This window comes from Dinoponera quadriceps, unplaced genomic scaffold (genome assembly GCF_001313825.1).
Source record: "Dinoponera quadriceps isolate SergipeBrazil2010 unplaced genomic scaffold, ASM131382v1 scaffold1266, whole genome shotgun sequence".
NCBI classification, from domain to species: Eukaryota; Metazoa; Arthropoda; class Insecta; order Hymenoptera; family Formicidae; genus Dinoponera; species Dinoponera quadriceps.
The window spans coordinates 345,627-370,028 of record NW_014555494.1 but is presented as its reverse complement, the minus strand read 5'-3'; the positions used below and the strand labels follow the sequence as shown (position 1 = coordinate 370,028).

General features: G+C 43.1%; 2 protein-coding genes across 3 annotated transcripts in view; one reads left to right on the top strand and one right to left on the bottom strand.

Moving 5' to 3' along the window:
- The first annotated feature begins 261 nt into the window (after positions 1-261).
- Positions 262-20,511, top strand: LOC106744503 (basigin). 2 transcript variants are annotated; one of them, XM_014619345.1, is made up of 5 exons: positions 262-1,226; positions 15,196-15,459; positions 16,820-17,068; positions 17,602-18,046; positions 19,272-20,511. In XM_014619345.1, exons 1-5 carry the CDS (start codon positions 1,154-1,156, stop codon positions 19,315-19,317), a joined length of 1,077 nt encoding a protein of 358 aa, XP_014474831.1. In that variant the 5' UTR covers positions 262-1,153; the 3' UTR covers positions 19,318-20,511. The 2 variants fall into 2 exon arrangements, with proteins under 2 accessions (XP_014474831.1, XP_014474830.1); XM_014619344.1 differs by lacking the exon at positions 262-1,226 and adding an exon at positions 13,428-13,813.
- A 296-nt stretch (positions 20,512-20,807) lies between these two features.
- The window catches only part of LOC106744501, a 45,896-nt gene continuing 42,301 nt past the window's right edge, over positions 20,808-24,402 (bottom strand). Inside the window, exon 17 of the mRNA XM_014619343.1 lies at positions 20,808-22,028. Within this exon, the coding sequence (XP_014474829.1) occupies positions 21,585-22,028 (444 nt within the window). The 3' untranslated portion in view covers positions 20,808-21,584. The remainder of the gene's footprint in view (positions 22,029-24,402) is intronic.

The window sequence follows — 24,402 nt, the reverse complement described above, 5'->3', positions numbered from 1 at the left end:
CCTATTGTAGACTAGGACACTCTACTGAAGAACTTACGATCATGACGTAACTGCAACGACGTTACTCCAAAATAATAACTATCGTTATGCTAACAAACATTCTAGTTGCGAGACCAGCTAATCTCGAGAGCTCTTAGTTATTAAGATCGATCTTCATTTCAGACAATCGGTCCATCCGTTCCTTGCAATCCCAGACAACATATAAAGCGGCCCGCAGCAGCAGGTTGCGCAGAGGGCGCGGTCGCGCGGGTATCGCTCTATCGGAAAAGGAGGGAGCGAGCGTGGCGACGGAGCGAGACGGACGTCCGCGCAGCAGAAGACGTGGCCATTTTTCTCCTGACATTGCCGTAAAGCTGCGGCGGCTCGGCGGTGCTCGTTTGGGGGATATCTCTCTCTCTCTCTCTCGAGGGTGGACCGTGCCGACGACGAGGACGAGGAGGAGGAGGAAGAGGAAGGAGCGTCGACGAGAGTCGGCGTAGGAGACTACGGGCGGTAACCGTAGAGTAGTTCTGAGTGGAGTGCGCATTTAAAGAGATAAAAGCCGTGTGCGAGATAACGATAAGAGCAGCGAGCAAACGTCAGTGATAGGTCGTGATTGTTCTCTCTCGACGACGGCGGCGGCGGCGGTGGAGGAGGAGGAGGAGGAGGTGTGGTGTGACGGGTGCTCTCGCGCGAACGATTCGAACTGCGATCGCCAGTCGCGCACGGTCGAGTGAAAAGGTAGTCGGGTCGCGGTTGACGCGGTGCTGAGGCTTGACGACAACGGGGTGACCGTCGGGAAGAGTCAGAGTGACGACGCTGTGACAACAGCGACGGGTAGGACGAGCAACACGACGACCACGACAACAACGAGGACGTGGGGGAGGAGGAGGACGACGTGGACGGTGATAAGCGAGAAGAGAACGAGGACGTCGAGGAAAAAGAAGAAGACGACGGCGGCAGCAGCGATCGAGAGGAGCGCGACAGTCGTGATACGACGCTCTCGTATACGACGGTCGACCATCGCCACCACCTAGACGTCCGACATCGACGTACATCACCGTCCGTTCGTCTCCCCGTAGGAGGCCCTCGCGACGAGGGCATCGTGTTCGTCGTTGGTACCGTAGCGGTGCACACACAGTCACGCGCCACCGCCGTACATCAGCGCCGCGGGATGGAGAGGCGAGCCGCTTTTGTGCTGCTGGGGATGCTATATTTAGCGGGCACCCTCGTCACGGTCCAGGCAGGTGAGTCGCTGTGCGCTCCTCTCTCTCTCTCTCTCGCTCCTTTCGTCCTCTAGCCGACTAGCTCGCTCGCACGCACATTCGCTCGTCCGTCTGCGCCGATCGTTCATTTGTCCCGCTGTGTGCCGCGATACACTTGCCTCGTGGATTCCCGGTATTATCGGCGAGGAGGCTCGTCATCGTCGTCCGGTGACGTCGTCCTGGCCGCCTTCGATTCCTCGGTTTCTCGTCCGAGTAGGAGGACGTCGACGATGACGACGACGACCACGGGACTCATTCATGTCGGTCGATAACGGCTCGTGCGATCCCGTGTCCCGTACGTGGTGGATGATATTTGACGCTTACGATGATTGATAATGCAAATCCAACACGGAAATTGCCACGGTCGGCACCGGCCGCGAGAGTACTCTGGTATTGTGAGAACTCTCCAATTTCCGTGCTTGGATTTGTGTTATTATTTCTCGAGAGCGTGCGAGAATGCAATACAGCGTTTGCGGCACACAACAACACGAGAGTCCTTTTAAATACGTCTTTCCTAATGTCAGGCACGACTTGTCGTCGAGCGACGAGTTCCGTCGATAACAGGGTCGCGTTGCGACGCATCGAGAATGCGTTATCGGTGAAAAATGATGACATTTTCCTTTTTAATAGCATTTTCCGTCGATTGTATAACTGTATCTCGGGTAATTTTCCGACACAGCCGACAAGCCGAAAATGACGAGACTTGCCGTGACTTTTCTGAATTTCACATCCGAAAGCGAAGGTTTCATCGATTTGTGCCGACACATCACACTCGTCGAGGCCTGACGAAGCCTGAATCGCACGGCAGTCGGATTTAATTAAGTCTGGCTTAACGACTTCACCGTGCCGCCGCATAAATTATAGTCATATTCGCATAATGCGATTAAAGGTTGTGCAGGCATAATTAATCGCTGTGAGCGAGTGAGAGATGCTTGCTGCCGCTCCTCGAAATGTATAGCTCGGCGTTTCAAAGTCGAAGTCACCGTCGAACACAATAAAATGTTCATCTAAAGCGAGGTCTACAATGAGAATTTAAGTCACAAGATTTAAGAAATTGACCAATCGTAATCGAATGTATAGAAGAATAATCAATTGCGATTGGTCAATTTCTTATGGCTTAAAATTCTATTATAGACCTAGCCTTAAGTCCCGATCTACAATAGGTGTTTTAAGCTCTAAACTGTCAGAAATTGACCAATCATAGTCGAATGTGAGGAGAATAATCGACCGTGATTGGTCAATTTCTTGAGGCTTACAACTTAAATTCTCATTGTAGACCCCGCTTTAACGATCGCTTTCACTCGGCTTTCAGTTTCTTCGCTTCAGCTTTCCGTAGGTGAAAATTATCGTTCGGTTTGCGCTCGGTAATTTCCAGTGTAACTATTTCGGACGCTCTCGCCGAGAATCGCACTCGAGAAGTAGACACAGGCACGTGCTACGGTTCGCATTGTTCACGCATTTTTCACGTGTTTAACTACTTTGTACGAGAGATTTTTTTTTTAATTTAAAGTGCCTCTGCAGATTCTTCGAGTATTAAGCGTAGTCTGCAATGGGCGGTAGGAATATGTTCGTAAAAAATAAGAATAAGAAATTGTCCAATTATTTTCGAATGTAAAGAAAATAATCGACTACGATTAGTTGATTTCTCACTCTTACTTATAAATATTTGGCACCCAGCTGACATAATTCTCGAGTGTAATATATACTTGCACATTCTTAATGAGGATATAACACTGGTTACATTCCTTGCGTGGTTTTTCGCGAGTCCTGTAAATCTTACTAAACGTCCGATGGACGTAAGATTGTAAAGTTTTTTGGGGTGTTAAAATAAAAAAAAATCTTATAAACATATTCCTATACTTGCGATCGTTCCTTTCCCATTTTATATCGGAAGCTCGCACGAGCAACGCGCGCGAGAGAGAAGTAGACGGACGCGGACGTTTTAGCGTCCATGCACGAAAATGAGAATACCGGGCTTACGGTTTTAGATGTACGAAAATGGAACATTTATCTCGGACCGCGATTTCTGTCGGGATTGCGGATTATAATTTTCCCGGAGACAACTGAGTCGTGAAAAACATTGGTTATCGGATAGTCGCGACGGGCAGGAGGAAAAAATCGCCTTCTCAGGCCGTGCGCGAGCAAATCTATCGTCGAGTATATATATATTTCATTACGGCCGCGTATCGATCGCGTGAACTTCGCTCGAAGATTAGATTGTCCATCAGATAATAGTAATCATGATTTCCTTGCTTTAACGAGCCGGGACTATCCCGATGGTATATGGCGAAGTTTAGATTAGTTTTGAGTTTACCTAGGGAGAAAGAGGGTCCCGGAGTCTTTAAAGATCTCGTAACTGATGCGGCTTTTAGTGCCGACATAATTAATGGCGGGGCGGGCAATCGGCACGGTGTCCGCAGTTTGCGCGATAAAACGCGCAAATCCGCGAAGCGATCGCGGAGCGAACGGGAAGATAGTCGCAGAGACGACCGCATTTCATTTGTTTCGTTTGCCGATGGCTTCCTTCGCTTTAACGTTCACCTTTGCTATCTCAGTGCTTATCTCGAGTGCCTCCGTCGTATGTCTCGCAAGTGCAAAAAAAGAAAGAGAGGAAACCTGCGGGAAAGTTGAGCAATCTTCATTAATGATAAGCGTTACACGTACGGTTTGAGTATTTTTTTCCTGAAACTGCAATCTTTTATCTATCTTATTTGATAATATCTCTCCTTCTCTCTCTTATTTACTATTCCTCGTTCGGGATGGAAATTTGAAATCTCTTCGTTCGAACGTCTTTACGACAATTGCGGCGAGACTTGAGTCGTACACGACAGATAAAACACCACAGGTGTGAGTGAACGATTGCCTCCTGGCACGAGTGTTTTTTTTTTTCCTTTTCCTTTCTTCTATTGACACGAGGATCACGATTTTATCACGTAAGGATGCTAGTCTGATTCGCGATCGCACACGTACTGTGTGCCCTCTCGATGTGGTTTCGCAAGATCCTCCGTGTGTTTACGAATGCGTAGTATATTTCGTCGGTATGCTCTTTTCAGACTACTAATATTTACAATAGCTCGGACGCGTGTGGAAACGATATACTCATACTTGAGAGAGAGAGAGAGAGAGAGAGAGACGAGGAAGTGCCGCCGCGGTAACTTTAAGCGGAGGCGAGAACTGAAAGTTGTGCGCTCATTCAGATTCTTGTAACACGTGTCCCGCGCGCGTGTAAATACGTTAACGCAAAATCGCGCGCACCACGAACGCGCGACAAAGAAATGTAGCTGCACAGAGAAAAAGGTTTCCCTAGATTTAGTATTTCTATTTATTCGACTAAAATTTGTTTCATAGAAACAACGTACTTGTACAAAATATTACTTATCTGGGTAAAAATTTTATTGTTTCATTCACAAAAAAACTCTATTATTTAATAGAAAGAATGGTATTATTTAAAACAATATTTTTTCACCAAAAGGACGAAAACAAGGTGTAAGACATAGACAAAAATAGTCTCAAATCAATTATAAATATTTTCTTATACAAGGTGTCCCAGGTGTGCCACAAGGTGTGCCAACAAAAATAGAGACAAACTTCGTAGAATGTAGAACGGATTGAGATGATCAAGTTCACAATTTTGCAAATAACACGCAATATTTCGAGTTATTAATTATTGAAAATGGTCATGTACAGAGGCTTCTTTAATTAATAATTCAGAAAATGCGTATTATTTATAAAATGGTAAAGGACTTTTTTTGTTCAGAGTGATCTAATCTACAAATATATGACAGCTGTTATACTTAGACAACAGATATCAGTATACGATATCAGTATAGTTATACAACAGATATCAGTATTTTGAACTTTGAAACTATCGCCGGGTACAACAGCTATCGCATACTTGTGTTAGTTAGGCCATTCCGAACAAAAAAGTCCTGTACCATTTTGCAAATAATACACATCAATTTTTGAGTTATTAATGGTAGAGGACTTTTGTTTATTTCAATCCGTTCTACGTTCTCACGAAATTTATCTCTGTTGGTCGGGAACACCCTGTATAAGCAAAAATATTATAATATTCTTAGAAGACTTTCAGTCTTGAATCGAATGCAAATAATATTTGCATCAATATAAATTCAATTAAATCAGCACTAAAACCTCCTAAGAAGATTATAATATTCTTGCTTATGTATGAGAATATCTGCCATTGATTTAAGACTAATTTTTCTTTATGCCATTATGCAGATTCATCGTTTATTAATCTCACACAAATATGAAAAAGTGCATTAAGCAATAATACGTGAAGTGTTCTTTTTTTCGTTTCTAAAAGGCGTATTCCTTCGCGAGGGCAGGAAATTACAGAAAAAATCCCCAAGCTAGACGGATTTTAGCTGGTTAATTAGCAGCCTTCTGCTGGTCAGATTTCCTTGTCGGAAGACACGTCGCGTTTGCAATTTTTCTTTTCATCTCAGGCCGCTCGTAAGCGCATCAGTGAAATAAATTTTTCCGCGTCCCCGAGAACGTTTTACCTCCATTACAGAGATTACTTCTCTAACAAGAGAGCAGGAGAATTGCCTTTGAAAGAGGCACGGAATATCTCTCGAAGAGATTCGATAGACAATCGTGGACAACCAGAACTGCAGCTGCGAGATTCGAGAGACACGTTTCTGAACGATTCTCCCAAACGCAACGCGTCGAAAATGCGGCGGTTAAATATTATGATGATTCTCGGCATTGCGCAGTAAACACGATGCGATGGCACGCGTTTATTAGCGTAATTTACGATCTGTTGTATCTCTCGCGGCGAGCGCAATGCTTTATAGGTCATTTAATGAGACTTATCGACACGCCGCCATCAGGACGCGTTCTAAAAACGTTTAGTCGATAATGCTGCAACTGTGCATCCTGGCGACACACGCGCTCGCTGCACCCGCCGACAGTTGAGCGCGCACGCTTCTTCAGCCGTTTTAATCTCCGATTAAAAATACTCACACACATATAATGAATGTTAATATTACTTGGAGAGCGACGACGGGTTTTCGTGTCGGGTTCCCTCTCGCGTTCTTCTGGTCGTTCCCCGGTCGTTATCCGGTCGTTATCGTGCCTGGATTCTATATTAATCCCATGAACATTAACGTGTCGGATCGACCGCTGCAGCGGAGGCACACTCCGGTCAGTGCGTGTGTATGTGTGTGTGTGTGTGCGCTAATACACAGCGTCGAAGACAAAAAACACCTTTCGCTCGTCGGGTCCTTTTTGATTCTATTATTGGTGAAACTATTTCTCTCGGCACGCCCTTTTGATCCCCCCACTCCGCGGCGTGCCGGTCGCCGGTGTTTTTTTATATTTTTTTATTGACAACGATCGATGCGCGCGTAACAGCGTGCACAAGAAGAGGCGCGCCGAGGCGCAGCGTAAGGATACTCGGCGCACAGTGGTGCGGAGGTGGAAAAAACCCAAAAACCCGAGAAATAATGTTTTTACGCCTCGACTGCTATTATGGGATATTTAATGAATAGCAGTAACTTGTTATAAAGATGATATTTTATTCATTAGATTTAAGGAAAAGGCCTCAAATCGTAGATAGGGTTTTTATTTTGTTGTTTAATATTTGTCTAATCTAAATACACATAATCTGAACACCTCACATATTTTAAATATGTATATATATATATGATGTTACTTTATAATTATTATTGGCAAAACTCTTGTCTAAAAGTCTAAAAGTCTAGGAGTCTTACCTCCAATGATCTTGCCCTTCACATATATTATAGAGATTATTCTCCTGAATAACAATCAAACGATCTTAATCAAAAGAAGACGATTCTTCTAGACAGCAGTTTTACTTTATTATTAAATGACAAATTATAAAATAATTCTCTTCTAACGCGCAATTTTGTAACAGTTACAAGCTTAGATAATATAATTAATTATTCTTATTTAATTTCTACGTTAATTGTCTTAATATTACTCTCCATATGAACTTAAAATGTCAAGAATTAATGTAAAAAAAAAATGAGATCACAAAACATATCGGGAGATTCCGAAGTTACGAATTTTTTTCCGAACCTCCATATACAGTAACACTATTGTGCGCTACTTTTGGCGGAGAGGTGTTTCTCGCGAGAAATCGTCGTCGGGGAGCACCGATGAGCACCTCTGATACATAAGGTATCGGATTTCGCGTGTGCGCACGTAGAATGTCGCGTTCACTCGAATGCCGCGCACTCGTTTCGCAACGGCGATCGGCGGCGTTTACGCACCGGGATCGTTCTTGAATCGTGCGCGAAAGGGAGATCGTCGCACAACGCGCCCGCGCGCTTGACGCCGTTCTGACGACAACGACGACGGTGACGGTGAGGATGACGACGATGCCGGTGAACTATTCGCGCCGCGGCAACTTTTGTTGCGCAACGTTGACCCTATTTTCCGTCCACTCAGAAAACTCGACGTTCCCGCGGAATAGTAACCCATATCTGGTATCTGTCCACCGGGGATCGTTACAGACTTAGCCCCGATATACACACAACGACAAAGAAAGAGATAGAGAGAGAGAGAGCGAGTGTTTGTGTGTGTGTGTAAGTGAGTGAGTGAGTGAGAAAGAGTGGAGGACGCCGGCTCTGCGTTTGTGCCAGACGAGAATGCTAAAAACTTAACTACGAATAGCTGCAGACCGGCTATTTTTACATCTATAAACCGCAACACGCGGCTATCATAATGTTCTGCTGTGTTGAATCGGCGTCGCCGGTCTCGCCGGGGAAGCGCGCGCAAGCGGCTCGCAAATCGTCGACGGTCCCCGTTGTTGGTACAATTGTCAAGGTCAGGAAATCTGGAAATTTATGCGTCTAGAAATTTATGTGGGTTTCCGAGAGACGGTGCAGAGAGGCGCGATCTTATGTGGGCGAGACTGCGTGAAATCGCGACGTCGAGATGTGCGTTTGGGAAGAAGGGGGGGGGGCGCTCGAGGAATTCTCGGCTTCGCGGGCATCGACTTCTCACCAATGTCGGGGCAGCAAGGTTTTTGTGTTTTTGTATTGAATACTAACGGGAGGATTTCGTCGACGTGTGTGTGTGCGTGCTTGGCCGTTTGCGGTGGCGATCTTTTATCCGAGCATAGCGGCCATCGCCGCGGCCGAGAGATACCTTCTGTTCTTGAAGACCGGATGAGAGAACGCTCGCATCGCTCATCCTGAAGGATGCATCTATTTTTATATTCCTTGTGCGAGCGCACGGGCGAGTCCCATGGTCTTCGCGCGGCCGGGGCACCAGTGGTAGCCACGCTAAAAATCAACTTTCGAAACGGACGGCTCTGGGAATATACTCGGAAAGTGTGTCACACCTTGCCGTGATTACTGCGCTTAAAAATGCAACGGTGTCCACGAGGAACGTCTTAAAAGCATACACTGAGCGAACGAACAGTACTCAACTTGTGATACATTCGCGTCGAAAGCCGTGCGAGTATTTTTTTTAATCCTCTAATTGCAAGGTGGATTTTCAACGTATCTAGGAAAGCGGGCTTGGATCTGACTTCATGTTCTGTTCTGTTTATTTAACTACGAATTACAATTAATGTATAAAAGGGGTAAAAGAAGTCAATAATAACGTGAAACGTTCCTTAAGAAGAGAAGTAGCGCGTGCACACTGTAAAATAAACGAGCCATGAGGTCGCATCCGACCCCGATCTTACCGTTAAACGGTTTATAACTACCTGGTAAGCTACTTTACACGGTAAAAAATTTTATGTTAATTTAACATAAGGTGAATATGTTGAGAAGTAACACAAATATTATGCAAAAACTTAACATAAAAATAATACGTTAGTCGACACTGAATATAAAATGTGTTATTCTAACATTCTCTTACACACGTTGAATATCGATTCAACGATCGAATAAATTATTGAGACAACCTAAACACAATATGTTAAATTAACACAAAAATTACGGTATGTTAGAAATTTAACGTAAAAGCTTTAATACAAAATTTAATACAAAAACAAGGACCAATTTGAACACAAATACAACATGTTTTTTATCGTATACAAGCAAATCAGTCGGAAATGTTCTGTACGGGTTTGTTACGGCATACGAATTTTCCAGGACAACAAATTGTAACGAATGTTTGTATTCGCTGTTCGTTTTTCATTTATTCATTCATACAGTATGTACTCGCCTGAACAGGCTGGTGAATCGCCGGAAACGATGTTGCGAGACCGCATTGCCGGCTGAAAAGACGGAACTCGCGCGCAGAACTGACGCGGGAAGAGAAGCCCACAAATGAAGAAAAGAAGAAAAGGAAGTACAGAGCGCGAGGAGTCTCTCGGGGAAATGGAATTACGGAAATTGCAGATATCGGTTTTTCTCTCTTCGCGCTGCAGCCGTCGCCGCTTTGTGTGCGAACTCACGAGCAACGCCGACGAGGACGAGGACGAGGACACACTCACGAGCTGAGAATGCGGCTCGAAGGATAGCCGGAGTCCTCGTGACAGTCACACACGATCGAGCCGATATCACCAGATCCAATTGTTCGCTCCGGCGCGCTGCGATTATCCGGATTTCTCCCGCGCCTAGTCGCGCCAGCTTATCGAGAATCCCTCGGTGTGTGCGCCAGGAAGCGCCCAGACGAAGAACTCGCGGCGTGTCGCCGTGTCCTTCGCCGGGTTCTCGCGGTTGGCCGCGGAAACCGCGCGGTTGAGACGCTGAGCCGCGATGTAGTCGTGAAAGCGGGCTTAAAATAACACATTCGTAGTTTATTGATTTTCCCCGGAGTTACCTCACCGATTCGCGCATTTGACGCGCCGACGTGTCAGTCCGCCGAACAATTCCCTTTGCGCGTGCAAACGAAAAGCGCGTCGAAGTCGCGCGTGTTTACGCACGCCCACGCCCGCTCGCCCATCTGTCCGTCCGGTCGGCTGATCTTGACTATTGAGTAATGACGATTAACGGAACGTGTGTGGTACGTATATATTAGTTTAGTTCCCCCTTCACGAGTCGCGAAGCACGTGCGCTATCTTCATCGTGCAGACCTCGCGAAAGTCGGGGGCGCCCGCGCAGACGTTGAAGCCGCGAGCATTTGCGCTCGACTGATCACCGCCCGGGAATTCGCCGCGGTCGTTCAAGTACTTTCGAGCACTCTCTACCACCTGGCGAATCGATCGCCCAGTGTGAAATCGAACCGCCCGCGCGATATATAATATATATATATCGGATTTCATACACACACGACACATTCGCACATGTCGTGTATATATATATATACATGTCGTGTATATATATATATATATATATATATATACACGACATGTGCGAATGTGTCGTGTGTGTATGAAATCCGATAGAAACTGCGCGAGCGCGCTCGTCTAAAATCAGTATCGAGTGCGAGTCATAATAGACCACGCATTCAGCCTCGTAAATCTTTCTCACCTTGTGTTAGTGTGCGAGCGAAATGGAACGACTGACATGCTTAGGCGGCGACCACCTTTCGCGCGGAAGCGGTTTCGTTAATCGTCACGGCTAGAGACCTTCACACGTGGAAAAACGTAAGCAGCAAGGAAGTTGACCAACCGATCGGTATATTTTTTTAGGTTCACGTATTCGAAAAAGTAATAGAAGTGACGATAAGTTTGGTCAACCAATTGAGGTCTTAGTTATTTCTGCTTCTTCCAAGGCCAAACTTATCGTCTCATCTTTATCGTCTTTTGGAATACGTAAATCTAAAGAAATATACTGATTGGTCGACTTCTTTACTGTTTAAGTCTTGGGTTTTTTTTTACGTGTGAAGGTCTGTTGTACAATACGACGTCGTGTGTCGGATGTCGAAATGAGCGAACGAGCGAAGTTATTTTTCGAAAGCGAGTTTTCTTCATTGAACCGTCGGCTGCGTTCCGACATCCGACAGTGACATACGATGTATTATATAAAAGACCGTCTACAATAGTAAGTGTGCTTATAATAGCGAGTATAGTAAAGTATGCAGTAAGCTAATTGACCAAGTACAGACGATTATTCCTAGACTGTAAGAATCCAATTGGTCAATTAGCTTATTACTTACGTCTTGCTGCATATTTTACGGCTATTGCAGATGATTTTTAATAGGTCCAAGGAAAACTAGGCTCATGGCACACACAAAAACGTCAGCAGTAAGATGTAAGCAAGTTGACCAATCAATTATTCTTCTTATAAGAAGTTACGGGGTTATTTAGGTTAACTAATAAATTCTTATATTACATGTTAAATTGTAAAATTCGTATTCTGAATTCTCTTTTATCGATAAAAGTGAGTTTAGAATATGGATCTAATACTATACTAAATCCGGATCTACGACAGATAAGCCTTAAAGCCGTAAAAAGTTATAATCATAATCGATTATTTTCCTTACATTCGACTGTGATTGGTCAATTGGTTAAAAAGTTACTACATCTATCGTAGATTTGAACTAATATTAATACTAATTAATATCAATTATATTACAATAATAGATTAATTATATAACTAATAGGTTATAGATAAGCTAATAAGTTTAGATAATTAAGTATTTAGGTTGGTAAACAAATTGACCAATCACAGTCGATTATTCTCCTTATAAGGACTGTGATTGGCTAATTTGCTTACTGTTTAAGTCTTACTGCTTACATTTTTCTGTGTCAGAGCTCTTAAAGCTTTTTACACATACAAAAGTTTTAGTCATAATCGTAAAGTTGCGGTCTTGAAATCTAATGTTCGTTTTTATTAATATTGTCATCATATGGGACATGATATAATACCATCTTCTTAGTGATTTCTGATTGATCAACGATATGGAACTGCTTCCCTATTGATCGACCATAAGACATTAACCGTAAAATTCCAACGTGGAATGAAATTTTACGACTACGGTTACGACTTTACGATTACAAATTTTCACTTGCATTGTTCCATTTGATTGTACGTTGGAAATTTACGATCTTACGGTTATGACTAGAACTTTTATGCGTGCAATAGCCTTTATTCCGCGACGAGAGCGCGTCTCTTCTCGGCGTGTTACATTTCTCACTGCGATGAATCCGAAAGAGGGAGAGAGAGAGAGAGGGGATCCAGCGAGCCTCCGGGTGGAAATTCAAACGATTATTCTTTATTTGTCTATTATTTGAGAATCAGAGAATTAAAGAGGCGGAATTAATGGGGCGTTAATTGACCGGCGGCATCGCTGCAATGAATTATCTGCGCCCGGAATTGCACGCTCTCCCACGCCTCTCTCGTTCGACGTGCGGCCTTTTTATCAGGCGTCAGTTATCAGTGCCGGGTCGCAATCCGCTCGCGGGAGATCGTTTTGTTTTGCGCGATATTCGTTCTCCGCAATCAACACTAATAACACCGCGCAGACGTTTCGTTTCTACCAGCCGAGCCGCTCGAGTCTCCGCCTTACGACTCGGAATAATGACACATCCTCTGACTCATATTCTCACCGATCATGCCAGAGCTTTGTTACTATCACTATGTAGCCGCTCGTGATACACATGTAAGCCAGCACGCACGCACACGCGTATACGTCATCGCGCCACTAATTCCGCCGATTCGTCATCAACACGTAGAACTGTGTGTACCCGAGAGGAGAGTTTTACGTAAACCTCGTTTCGCTCGTTCCCGCACAGTTTTCCCACTATTTGTACATCGTTTTGGTAAGAGATACATTTACGTGTTCCCTGTTGATCGTCGCTCGAACGGGTGCGATCGTTCCAGCGAATGAGAAAATAAATTCACCGGCCGGCGAGAGATAAATTTTCCCCGACGAATTAACGAGACCTCTCCGAGATAAACGTTCATTCGTTCGTACGACCTTGACGAAGGCGCGAGGATCCGTTGTCGATATCCGCGTATTGAATTTACGCGTCGTGTGAATGATTTAGAGATGGAATATTTAGAAACATGGAAAAAATCGCCGGGAAGAATTACGACCGTCGTGAATACCGTCGAAAAACATTCAGGCTGGAGTAACAGGTTAATTGCTTCCCGCGAAGGAATTCCACAGCCTATCGCTCTGTGAACACTTCTTAGGAGATTGCTGACTGATCATACGAAGGGGTCGATGTTTTGCCACTGTGTGTGATCACCCATGCCAACCGGTGACGTAAGGGTAGAAGGACTTTTTATTGGCCATGCTGACGTAAACATGCGTAAACATACTCTTCGAGCGTATGATCGATATTCAAATTATTTGCGGGCCAAGACGAATGTGTTCCCCTTGCTTGCGCGCCTGTTTTCTGCGAGCGAAATTCGTCGCATGAGTCTCCATGAAAGTCGCTTTCGCCATCGAACGGTTTTGTCTCTCGCGTGAATCGTGAAATTTTCATCAAGTCATCTTGCTTTCGATTTGAAACATTTGATTTCCTTTAATTAGAGAAAATCAAGACACTCGATTTTTACCTAGGGTCCCCCCCTCCCCCGGGTTGAAAGTAGGACGCATGATATGTGAGAGGTACTTAACGTCGAGACGTGCAACGTCTCGAATTACGAAAGTTAATACAGTGGCGCACTTATTTATGATAAAAGCGGATACGTCGGCTGTTCAGCACTTACCGTCTCGACTACTTACGCGAGGTGAGCATTTTCGAGGGTCGCCCGTAACCAAGGTTACCCAGTTATGCGGGCACCTACGTGACTATAAAGCACGGAAATAACCACTAATGAATTTCCCTTAAAACTTGTCGAGCTAGAAAAGCCCCCGAGCTTCGTCGTAAACGATGAAAAATTGTGTCGCTGACACAAACGAGACATCGCGATAATTACCTGGGAGATATTACTCGAGCGATCTTCGTTAAAAAAAAGTTGCCAGCGTATTATTAATTCGTTAAGCAATTTCAAGCATCATTGAAACATCGCTATCTTTCCGTTTTCATTCCGAACATTGTCCTCAATAATTAATTGATGTAACGACTACCAAGTTGATTAGCTCAATTCGATTAACCCGGAAATAGTCATCTGGGGTTATTTTATACCCCAACGGATAGCAAATGAAGTTCACGTCGCAGTGGACTTCCTTTACTGATCGGGAACCAATATGTACCTTTCATTTGAACATTTATAGTCCTAACTTGTCCAATAAAAATAGACTGTGACCCATCTTATTCATAGTATAAGCTTGTAAAAACACGTACAAACAACCGCGGGTGATCGTTTACGTTATAAAATTAGTCCTGTATAGCAAGAGTTCGTATTGTGAAGACAAGATGATAAGTGTGAATGAAGTTATGCGTGAATATTAAACAATATTTATATTACATTTGATACCGATAAAAATGTTCAGAAAAATAGGCAAAGATGTTATTATTAAATATCTAATATTTATATTTATTATTTATAATTAACATATATAGTTAATATTAACATTTATTATAAATGAAATTAATATTTTAAACTATTTTAACTTTTTATTTAATATAAAAAAATATCTATATTCTTAAAAATTTGTAATTTTTTTTTATTAAAAATATTTATTATATCATACATTTATATAATACATTGAAGAAATATGAAAATAAATAATTTCTTATAAAATAAATGTTATTTAATATACATTCGTTCATTCAATCTTTTTTAATAATTATTCTTTATGAATCTTTACATATCTTATTCCATCGAAAATGGGCAATAAAACAGCGTTTTTTAAATTGATATTTTCATTTTGATATTTTCATTAGAAATACTGTCATAATAAGACACTTGATGTGCTTATTCCGGCTCTTAAATATTTTTTTGGTTTCCCCCATTTTTTCAAAGAAATAGCAAGTAAATCTTGCTATTTATAAAATCCCTATATAATAATAAATCATACTATATTTTGCTAATGATAGCGGTTTTAATTTTTAACGTAAAAATACGGTTACTATTCTCGGGTTAAGGACGAACGCGATATCGATCCTTCGTCGCAGTTTGCGCTCTTTCAAACTTGATTCTGTCTTCTTTTTTTTTTCATATCAAAGTGACGTATGTGGGGCCGACGGTCGTGCACGAGGGTCAACCTTGGAGTATCGAGTGCAACGACTTGGTGAAGGATGATCTCATTAGATGGACCAGGAACGGTCAGACGTTGGAACCTGAACTATCCAGCGGTCAGCTATTCGTTTCCTCGCAGGCTGGCACCGGCAGCAGTAAGCTTTCGGCGACCCGAGCTATGGAGGACCACGATGGAGATTACAAATGCACAACCGACAGTGCGGACTCCTTCCACCTCTCGATATACTTCGGTTCGTAACATGACGTTAGCTAATGCTGTCGTAATTGATCCCGATCGAGTCTGTCATTCGCAGAATTCCCGGTGATTTATTTTTTCATTTCGTCGTGCGGCACTCGACTTGCTCGCGTCAGTTATTTTGTACGCGTGACATGGTTATCACTGTGTTTCCATTAAGTTAATTGAATTTAGCAAATATCTAGTAATTATTACACGTACACTACGCGATACTGTTCTTTTCTTTTTTCTTTCATTATCTTGATTTTGCTTGCGTGTTTATTACAGACTCTACCCGACAAATAGCAAGACATTGGTTATCGGTTAAATTAATAAGTCGAGTAGTCAGGTCTGTACAGATACGTGGCCTACATCTAGCATCTCTTCTGCGACATCTGATAATATTTGAGATCTGATAGTCTATCGTGACTACGTACATGCACGAATCCTCGTTTTGTTTGTCCTGATTCATGTTCGAGACTTTCTTTTTTTATTTATCTCGCCCTCGCTACTTTGATATGAAAATATCAAGAATTATCGTAACATTTAAATCGTATTATCAAATTATCAGTGTATATCAGTGTTTATCTGCACCAAAATGTGAAATTTTTAACTTCAACTGAAATTTTTTTAAATCTCTAATGAACAATCTGTGGAACTTAAAAATTAATAGTTGATCAAGAAATTAATTTGCGACGTATGATTCACGCGTATCTAATCGTACGAGATTATCGGCACCTCTCATGATATTCTTACGTTATAGAGAGTACGAGTTACATTTTATTTATCTTTTGATAAATCAAGTGTACCCAATTAGAGTATTCCCGTGTTAAAAAAGAAAAAAATAAATTGCAGAAACTGCGCAAATTTCATGTAATTTAACAAAAATACGATAATATTCAGGCAACTCACGTGGATATCAATGAACTTATTCGACAGGAGCAGATCGTACGAATCACTTCGTATCTTCTCAGTCGCCATAAGAGATTCTTAGATATTATTACAGAATATTTAGGACGACGTTCTAAATATAACCGCAATAGTTGCCGCCGTCACTCTTGCATTATAAAACACTCACTCGAGCATTTAGAGAATTGAGTTGCAAATAAATCCTTTCGCGTCGCAAGACGGAAATTTAATTTCGCGTGCAAATTTTTAAGTAAAAATATCATATACCTGTTTTCGAGATCTTTCCGATTGATTCGCTTCGCGATCGCGGATGAATCGTCAAACGAAAAGAAAATGTGCCTCTGTGTGTGTGTGTGTGTGCGCGTGCGCACATTCGTCTCGATAATTTATTTGCTAGCGTAAAATGCGCGTGGTGGTGATATATTTATAGCACGCAGCACCGAAAGACAACATCTTGTTTGATGCAGATATTAAGATTAGAGTACTTACACCCAGGGACATACCTTTGGCGCTCGAATGCACAAACAGAAGCGCCGGAGATAAAGTGCAATGGCTGAAGGAGAAGGAACCGGTGGTTATGACGCTGGGCGGCAATGAGGATATCCTCAAGATTGATAACGAGACCGGCACTTTGGAAATTTTAAAGGAGGTCGAAGAGGCTTATGGAAATTACACTTGCAAAATCGCCAACTCCACAACCGACTACAGAGTCGTACGTAAGTACTCGAGCGCAACTATCTCCTGTATTAATTTCGCGCAAAATTGCAAGTTACAATTATGTAAAATTACCAGACAGTTTTAAAACGCGTTACTCTGAATTAGAAAAAGATTTAATTACTCTAATTTATTTAAGAGCAACAAATTTGATTTCAATTAGGTTTTATAGAAAATCTCTGCCGCCTCTTACTGTATCTTTTTAATTTAGGGTAACTGCCTGGTAATTTTACACAATTGTAAATTTAAGTAAATATAATCTTGACATAAATCAATGAAACATATTGCCTCATAATTTGTAAAATTTCGCGAAATGATTACCTTATATAATATTTTCGCTGTTACTACCACTAATTCAACTCAACTCATGGTAATGGTAGATAGCGTTGGGTTGTCGTAGAGTATGATGATATAATAGATAGTTGTGTCTATTATATATTTCATCGGTAGGGAAAAACCAAAATTCAAACAAGCATTAAACGGAAACAGCCAAGGTTTTCTCTGTGTTCTAACATTGGGCGTTGCACAATTTTAGCGAGGCCAGTCGCACATTTGGCGGAGTCTATCAGCGTGGTGGAGGGCGAGAAGCTGCACTTGGTGTGCGGCGGGAAACAGAGCCCTGGTATCAAGATAACCTGGACTTTCGGCGATCAGAATTACACACGCAGCAAAGACCGCGTGAAGATCACCAAGGACCAGGACAGGGGTATCTACGGCGCCGTCCTAACTGTCGACAATATCGAGATGAGCGATCGCGGTAACGTTATCTGCAGGGTGTCGTACAACTGGTCCGATCCCGTTCCGGAACATTCGTCAGAGGCCGAGACATTCCTCAGGGTCAAGGACAAGCTCGCCGCGCTCTGGCCCTTCTTGGGCATTTGCGCGGAGGTCGTCGTTCTCTGCGCCATCATCTTAGTTTACGAGAAGAAGCGGAACAAAGCCGAACTGGAGGAATCCGACACCGATCAGAGTCCCGATACGTGAGTAACCTCTTCTGGGATCGCCGCTCATTGCTTGTCCAATCCTATTCCGGCGTGAATATCAAATGATTCTGCGTTCAGTTGAGAAAGTAATGAATTTCAATGAGCGCTTTGTGCTTCATTGGCTGCGTTCGGCGAACTCAACTCAGTTGAGTGATTGACTTTTGGAAGATGGATGTGATTGGCAGATCTAAAAGTATATACCAGTCATAGGTGATTGTTATTCAGCAATTGTACAACCGTTGTATTTGTTAAATGCAACCAATACCTGTGTCCAGCGAACACAACAGTTGAGTGATCGATTTTTAGAAGATCTAAAAGTACACGTCAATCATAGCAGATCTAAAAATATATACAAGTTAATAATTATTTATCAACGGTTTTACAACCATATTCTTTGAACTCAACCATTATCTATGACTGAAATACTCTCTTATATTTTTGATCTAGGAAAATATATCAATCAAGAGCAATAATCATTAAACGCTCATTAAGTTGCTTTTTCTGCTGAACGCAGGCATTGAATATATTCAGTACCAACACTGTTTACTAAACACTCGATGAGCTTTCGGATTTAATTGGTTTTTATTTGCATATCTTGATGAAATCTTTGAAAGTGCACACCAATCAAATCCAGGAGCTCACTAAGCACTCGATGAGCGATTACAGTACTGAACGTGCACCTTGTCTTCACCACGCAGTTTCTTGAGTCCTCTTGGTACATACTTTTAGATCTGCTATGATTGATGCGTACTTTTAGATCTTCTAAAAATCGATCACTCAACTGTTGTGTTCGCTGGGCACAGCCATTGGTTGCATTTAACAAATACAACGGTTGTACAATTGCTGAATAACAATCACCTATGACTGGTATATACTTTTAGATCTGTCCATGAATCCTTGGAATGGTACATCCCGATACACGAACCTCTCTCTTCCGATCTCCCCTCGTCATCTAAATCATCACAGATCAGCTCCACCAAGAGCGTCCACTTCGAACCCACTTCGGATAAGTTCCGGAAATATTGCACTTTAAATTCTATCCCATTAAATCTCAGCCGTTTCTCTCAACTGTTTAGGAAAAGAAAAAAAAATGCGAATGACGATCCCATAATAATCTTATACCGCTCCATTTCTATGATCATAAACTTGTAGTATTTTCGATATATATATATAGCTCAACTGTTCGCTCGTGATTCACGTTCTGCTCTCGTTGAATTTGTAGCAAGCCAACGCCCAACAAGGAGTCCGATGTCAGGCAGAGGAAGTGAAACAACAAATAGATGAATAAGAACGAGATGCGATAGAAACGACAAGGAGAGGTCGTCGTGTGTCATAGAGTGCTTAACGGAGATTCGCAGCAAAGACAACGGGATGCGGCTTTGAATGGGGAATAGAGATCGTCTAAATGTGGAATAAACACTGAAGGAAAATGGACAGTAAGCTCGAACGGGCCATTTATAGTGCACACCTGCGTGGACATGGGCTTGTGCAAACGCATGGCAGGATCACAAGTTACTAACAAATTAAATTAAGCCTTATTATGGTGTTCACTCCATTTATCAGATGTTCGCCTGTTCGTATTCTTTAACTACACTGCTTTGACCGACGGAGAGGTGTGTTGACACAAGAATTATGTACAAGTGCCGATGACGCGAGTATGTATGTGTGTGTGTGCCAGGAACGGAGGGTGGCAGTGGGCGAGAGAGGGAGAGAGAAAGAGAGAAAAAGTAATGCATGTATGAGTGAAAAAAAGCTAACAAGAAAACAGATCGATAGATCGAAGAAGCAGCAAGTAATACGGCGTGTCCGTCGATTGCGAATATGCGCGCACAATTATATATATATATATATATATATATAAAATAAATAAAATTTCCCACGAAATGCTTGGAGAGGAATTTGCAGTATCACAAATCTTGGTCGCGCGTTCACTCGCCGCATTACATCGCCCCGATCTCGCGCAGTACTCACGCTCGCGTTCGACGGACACGCCATGGGAATTAGATTCGCGTAGAACTCGTTTCTCAAATCGCACGTGTGACCGAAGAAAAATAAACTTTATGGTAGGGCCGAAAATATGTGCTCGATACTAGTTATGTAATAAATAGGAACGCGGGCAGTGCGTGCCACATTTGGCTTCCGGATATGCTCGCGCACTCTTCAAGATTATGTGAGAAAGGGAGAGAAAGAAGGAAAGAGAGAGAGAGAGAAAGGGGAAAACAGAGAGAGAGAGAGAGAAAGCGAGGGAGGAAGAAAGAGAGAGAGAGAGAGAGAAAATCTTTGGCGTCGCCTTATTACGATATATTCCATCGCTCGTGGAGATATCCCGGAAGTCTGGCTGCACGCGACGCCGTTGTTAACGACATTAATGTAATTAATACTGTAATATTATTGCCATCGTTACTACTGCTGCTACTACTATCGTTATTATGATTATTACAAGTATTATATCGTTAATTTTACCACTATTGTAATAATTTATAATCCGTACCAACACGATATCTCTTATATCGACAGTGTCGTCGTATTGTCGTAGGTATTTACAACTTCTACTCCACAATTAGGGGGATCAATCGAGTGTCACGGGGTGCTACGCTCGTTTTTATTTTATCGTCGTCACATCTATCCATATATCGTCGTTCCTTTTCTCTCACATAGGCGTACCGATAGACCAATTACAGTTTATAATTGAAACAATACGGGGACAACACTTCCAAAATGAACAGGGTGGTCTATTAAAGAAACAGGACGCGTCGACTCTGTCGAGGAAAAATGTACAAATGTTTTATTGCTCAAACGTCCATGCTCGCTCTTAAGTAGATGCACTTGCTTGCTTGTTGGGCGTGTCGGTACTCGGATAGATGCGCGCGTGTATTCGCCGAGCGACGTAACTTCAGGTACGCGAATCTTCCCGTCGTGGAATCCTCGGGTTTCCGCTGGGGCCGCTGGATCTTCATGTTCCAAGGTCCTCGAAGCCGCCACCACGGCTTCTCGAGATCCAATATTGAGGCCCGTCGCCTCTCTCGTGGACCCTCGAGAACCCACGGAAGTATCCAAGCCGCTAGATACAGTCTCGAGGATCCTTGGATCGTGATGACTAACGATAATCACGCGATCAGTTCCACCACGAAAAGCACGAAAGTCCGACGGAGCGGAGTTCGCGCACTCTGTACAGAACCGCGCGCGCGTCCTATGGATAAGCTTCTTTGGTCGTAAGCGCCACTCGTACGCTTCCGTACACGGAGACCTCCCTCTCGGTGGCTCGACAAGAGCCGACCGACTGGCTCTCTCCGCCGGGAGGAGAGAGAAGTCACGTGGGGAAAGGGGGAAGAAGTAGAGATAATAGCACCGCGCAGGGACCGCGAATTCTCTTTCCCTCGCTCGTCCTTCGTCACTGACGAGGTATGTACAGGTCGTCCGTCTCTCGGTGGAAGCGGGCAAGATGAATCGTTTCTCTCCTCTCTTTCTTTCTCTCTCACGATACCATCGAGAGGAAGGATTCGCTGGATCGGGACGCTCTTCTCCTCCTCGGATTTTACTTCGGCACCTGGCTGCCGTAGTCCACGTAAACGCGCACGACCTCGCCGCTGTACTTCCGCTGGCTCGGCATGAAGTAGAAGTCCGGTTGGTTCGCCTGTGCAGCAGCGCCCGTCGGATTGTGCAGACTCTTGGCGCGCTGATAGTGATCCCTGCGATCCTGAGTGTAGTAGCCAGCAGGCTGGATCGGCGCGGAGTGCCTGGAGCCGGGCGCGCGGGGCAGACTGTAGGTCGCCCTGGGACCGACTATCCTGTTGGGCCCTTCGACGGCATCGGTGCCATTCATGCCGGTGGTGCCGTTGCCGGCCAGCTCCCTGGGTCGCGGCAAGCTGGAGACCGGCGGCGGCGGCGCCTTCTCCTCCGTCTCGAACGCCTCGAACGCGAAGTTCGTGTTCGCACCCGACGCGTAATCCTTCCAGGCGTTGCTGGCGATCAAACGTTCCTGTAGGAAAAAGAGAAAAGCGGTTCAGCGCCGAGTTTGTTGAATCGCGAAGAACGAGAGTCGCTGTGACTTTCCTTGTTTAATGACGTCAGAGAAAATGCACGCCGAGATCTTTTGCGTTATACTTTCAAATAAAAAGATGTGTCCATAAAATAATATTTGTGATCGGTTCAGCAAACTTGTGAAATCGGACACTCTTCTTTTACTCGAACAATCAATAAGTAGTCGCGAAATTAATTCGACACCTTCTTTTCCAACCTATTCTCTCATGGTTTAGTCAATGTTAATTTTACGACTGCTTATTGATTGCTCGAGTAAAAAATAAATGTTCGCCGAATCGATCACAAAAGTGTCATGTCACAGATACATCTTTTTATTTGAAAGTGCAATTCAAGAAATTTTTCTCGCTGCTGATGTCATTAAACAAAGACAGTCGCAAAAGTTATTAATATGGATTTTTCTTTCACTTGAAACGACTGTTAATGGTATCTCACAAGCGATGTGAAACATTTGCTGAGGGAAAATGAATTCGGATGTCCGCGGATTTTCGAGACAGCGCGTGCACATAGATTGGTATACACTGATTGACCAATCGCATTGGCCAGTTACCTGAATCAATCGCCGACCAATGCGATTGGTCAATTCCATTGAGTGAATCGTCGATTAGATTTAAATCATGATAATAGAAACGAGCAATAGTATGGTACATACATACACACCTACATATATATAATGCTGACCAATTATTTACACTTTCAAAAAACTTGCTTTAGTACCGTGATGAAGTTTACAGAAATTTTCGTGAGCAGTGAACATGTCAATAAGCCATCTTACGATATAAGTAGGCCTGAAACGTTCTATTCGGATTCGTCACGGCGTACACATTTTCCAAATTGTGACAACGAAAGTCTGTATTCGCTTTTCGTTCCTTGTTCGTTCGTCTAGTCAGTGACTAGTTTTACATGGCAATTTAAAATCTGATTAGTAACACCCATGATCTACGTTTACACCAGTGTGAAAATCGATGTGATAACTCTCGATACTGCAACTATTAATGTTACATGTCATATACAATAGTTGTAATTATTTATACGACATGTAACATTGATAGTCGCATTAACGGAAACTATTAAACCGGTTTTGTGCCGTTCACGTAAACGCGAAATACGTAAGTTATTAAATTAGTTTCAAATTGCCGTGTAAACATAGTCAGTATATATCCAATTTTAATATTAGGTAACGCGTACTTGAAGATGTAATCCTCTAAGGGCCGAATTTTCATTTTCTGGTTAACTTGTTAGATTTAACCTGACGATAATGTAAAAATTATACTTTTCTATTTATGGCTAATCGTTAAATTTTTCAAGTTACCACCACAAAACCACCAGTTGAGTAATTAACTGTGAATAGAAAAATATTTGTATTATCGTCAGTTTCAATCTAAACCGTAAGTTGGTCAGAAAATGAAATACCGGGTCTAATAAGCAGTGCACTCGGTTGGGGTTTTCCTCTTCTAATTTCCCATCCATGATATCTATGAATATTTAAAAAGAAAAGGTGAGGAGAACAAAGAATTACACAAGGATGTAAGCTTTTCTCAACACTTTCCCGTATTAATAAAAAATTAAAGAAATAGATAGAGGATAGATTTAGGGAGGGAGGAAGGACAGAGAGAGAGAGAGAAAGAGAAATGCGAGTGCGCAAAGAAAGCTCGGAAATTTATCCAAGGTGTTAGCGAGTTAAAGCATGGGCGGAAGAACGAGTAACAATTTGCGCACCGATCACACTCGACGAGGAGAGCTCTACCAGCTGGGATTAGCCCGATGTATTTCGGACGGGACGTGTTGGTGGTGATGCCGAAGGTGATGATGATGATGATGGTGGTGATGATTGTTGTGATGGTGATGGTGATGATCGCCGTTTTGTCGATGGTACCGCGTCGCGTTCGTGCGATGAATCGGGTTGGGCGCGTCAGAAGAAGCCAGAGGCAGCGAGTACACCCTCTTTATGGTCGCGAGGAGCGCGGGTCATGCAACACAAGCGAAGCAAAAGATGTCTTCGGATTTATCAAGGGGCGAAGGTGTAGTACTGTTGTACGGATAAAGAGATTCCTACGGGGTGTCTCAAGAAAGTGTTTCAAGTACGCACGAGTTTAGTTTCTTAAGTCCGCGAGAAAAGAAGGTCCAGAGGTGTTACGATGTCTCATTACACCCAATTATCTGCAATACTATCTCCCAGACTCATATCAATAGTTGCCACTTGAGACTTGTCTCACGTGAGATGTTTCAATTTCAATTCAGAGTTAGATCCGCACTTTTCAGTCGAATTGTATGATATATCTGACATGGTATTTGCAAACTCTGTTCAACCGAAA

Excerpts from the sequence above, each read along its gene's own strand:
- LOC106744503 (XM_014619344.1), top strand. The coding sequence starts at position 13,678 with ATGATATGTGAGAGGTACTTAACGTCGAGACGTGCAACGTCTCGAATT. Across the intron at positions 13,814-15,195 it reads GTCTCGACTACTTACGCGAG|TGACGTATGTGGGGCCGACG; the intron begins GTGAGCATTTTC and ends TTCATATCAAAG. Across the intron at positions 17,069-17,601 it reads AACCGACTACAGAGTCGTAC|CGAGGCCAGTCGCACATTTG; the intron begins GTAAGTACTCGA and ends GCACAATTTTAG.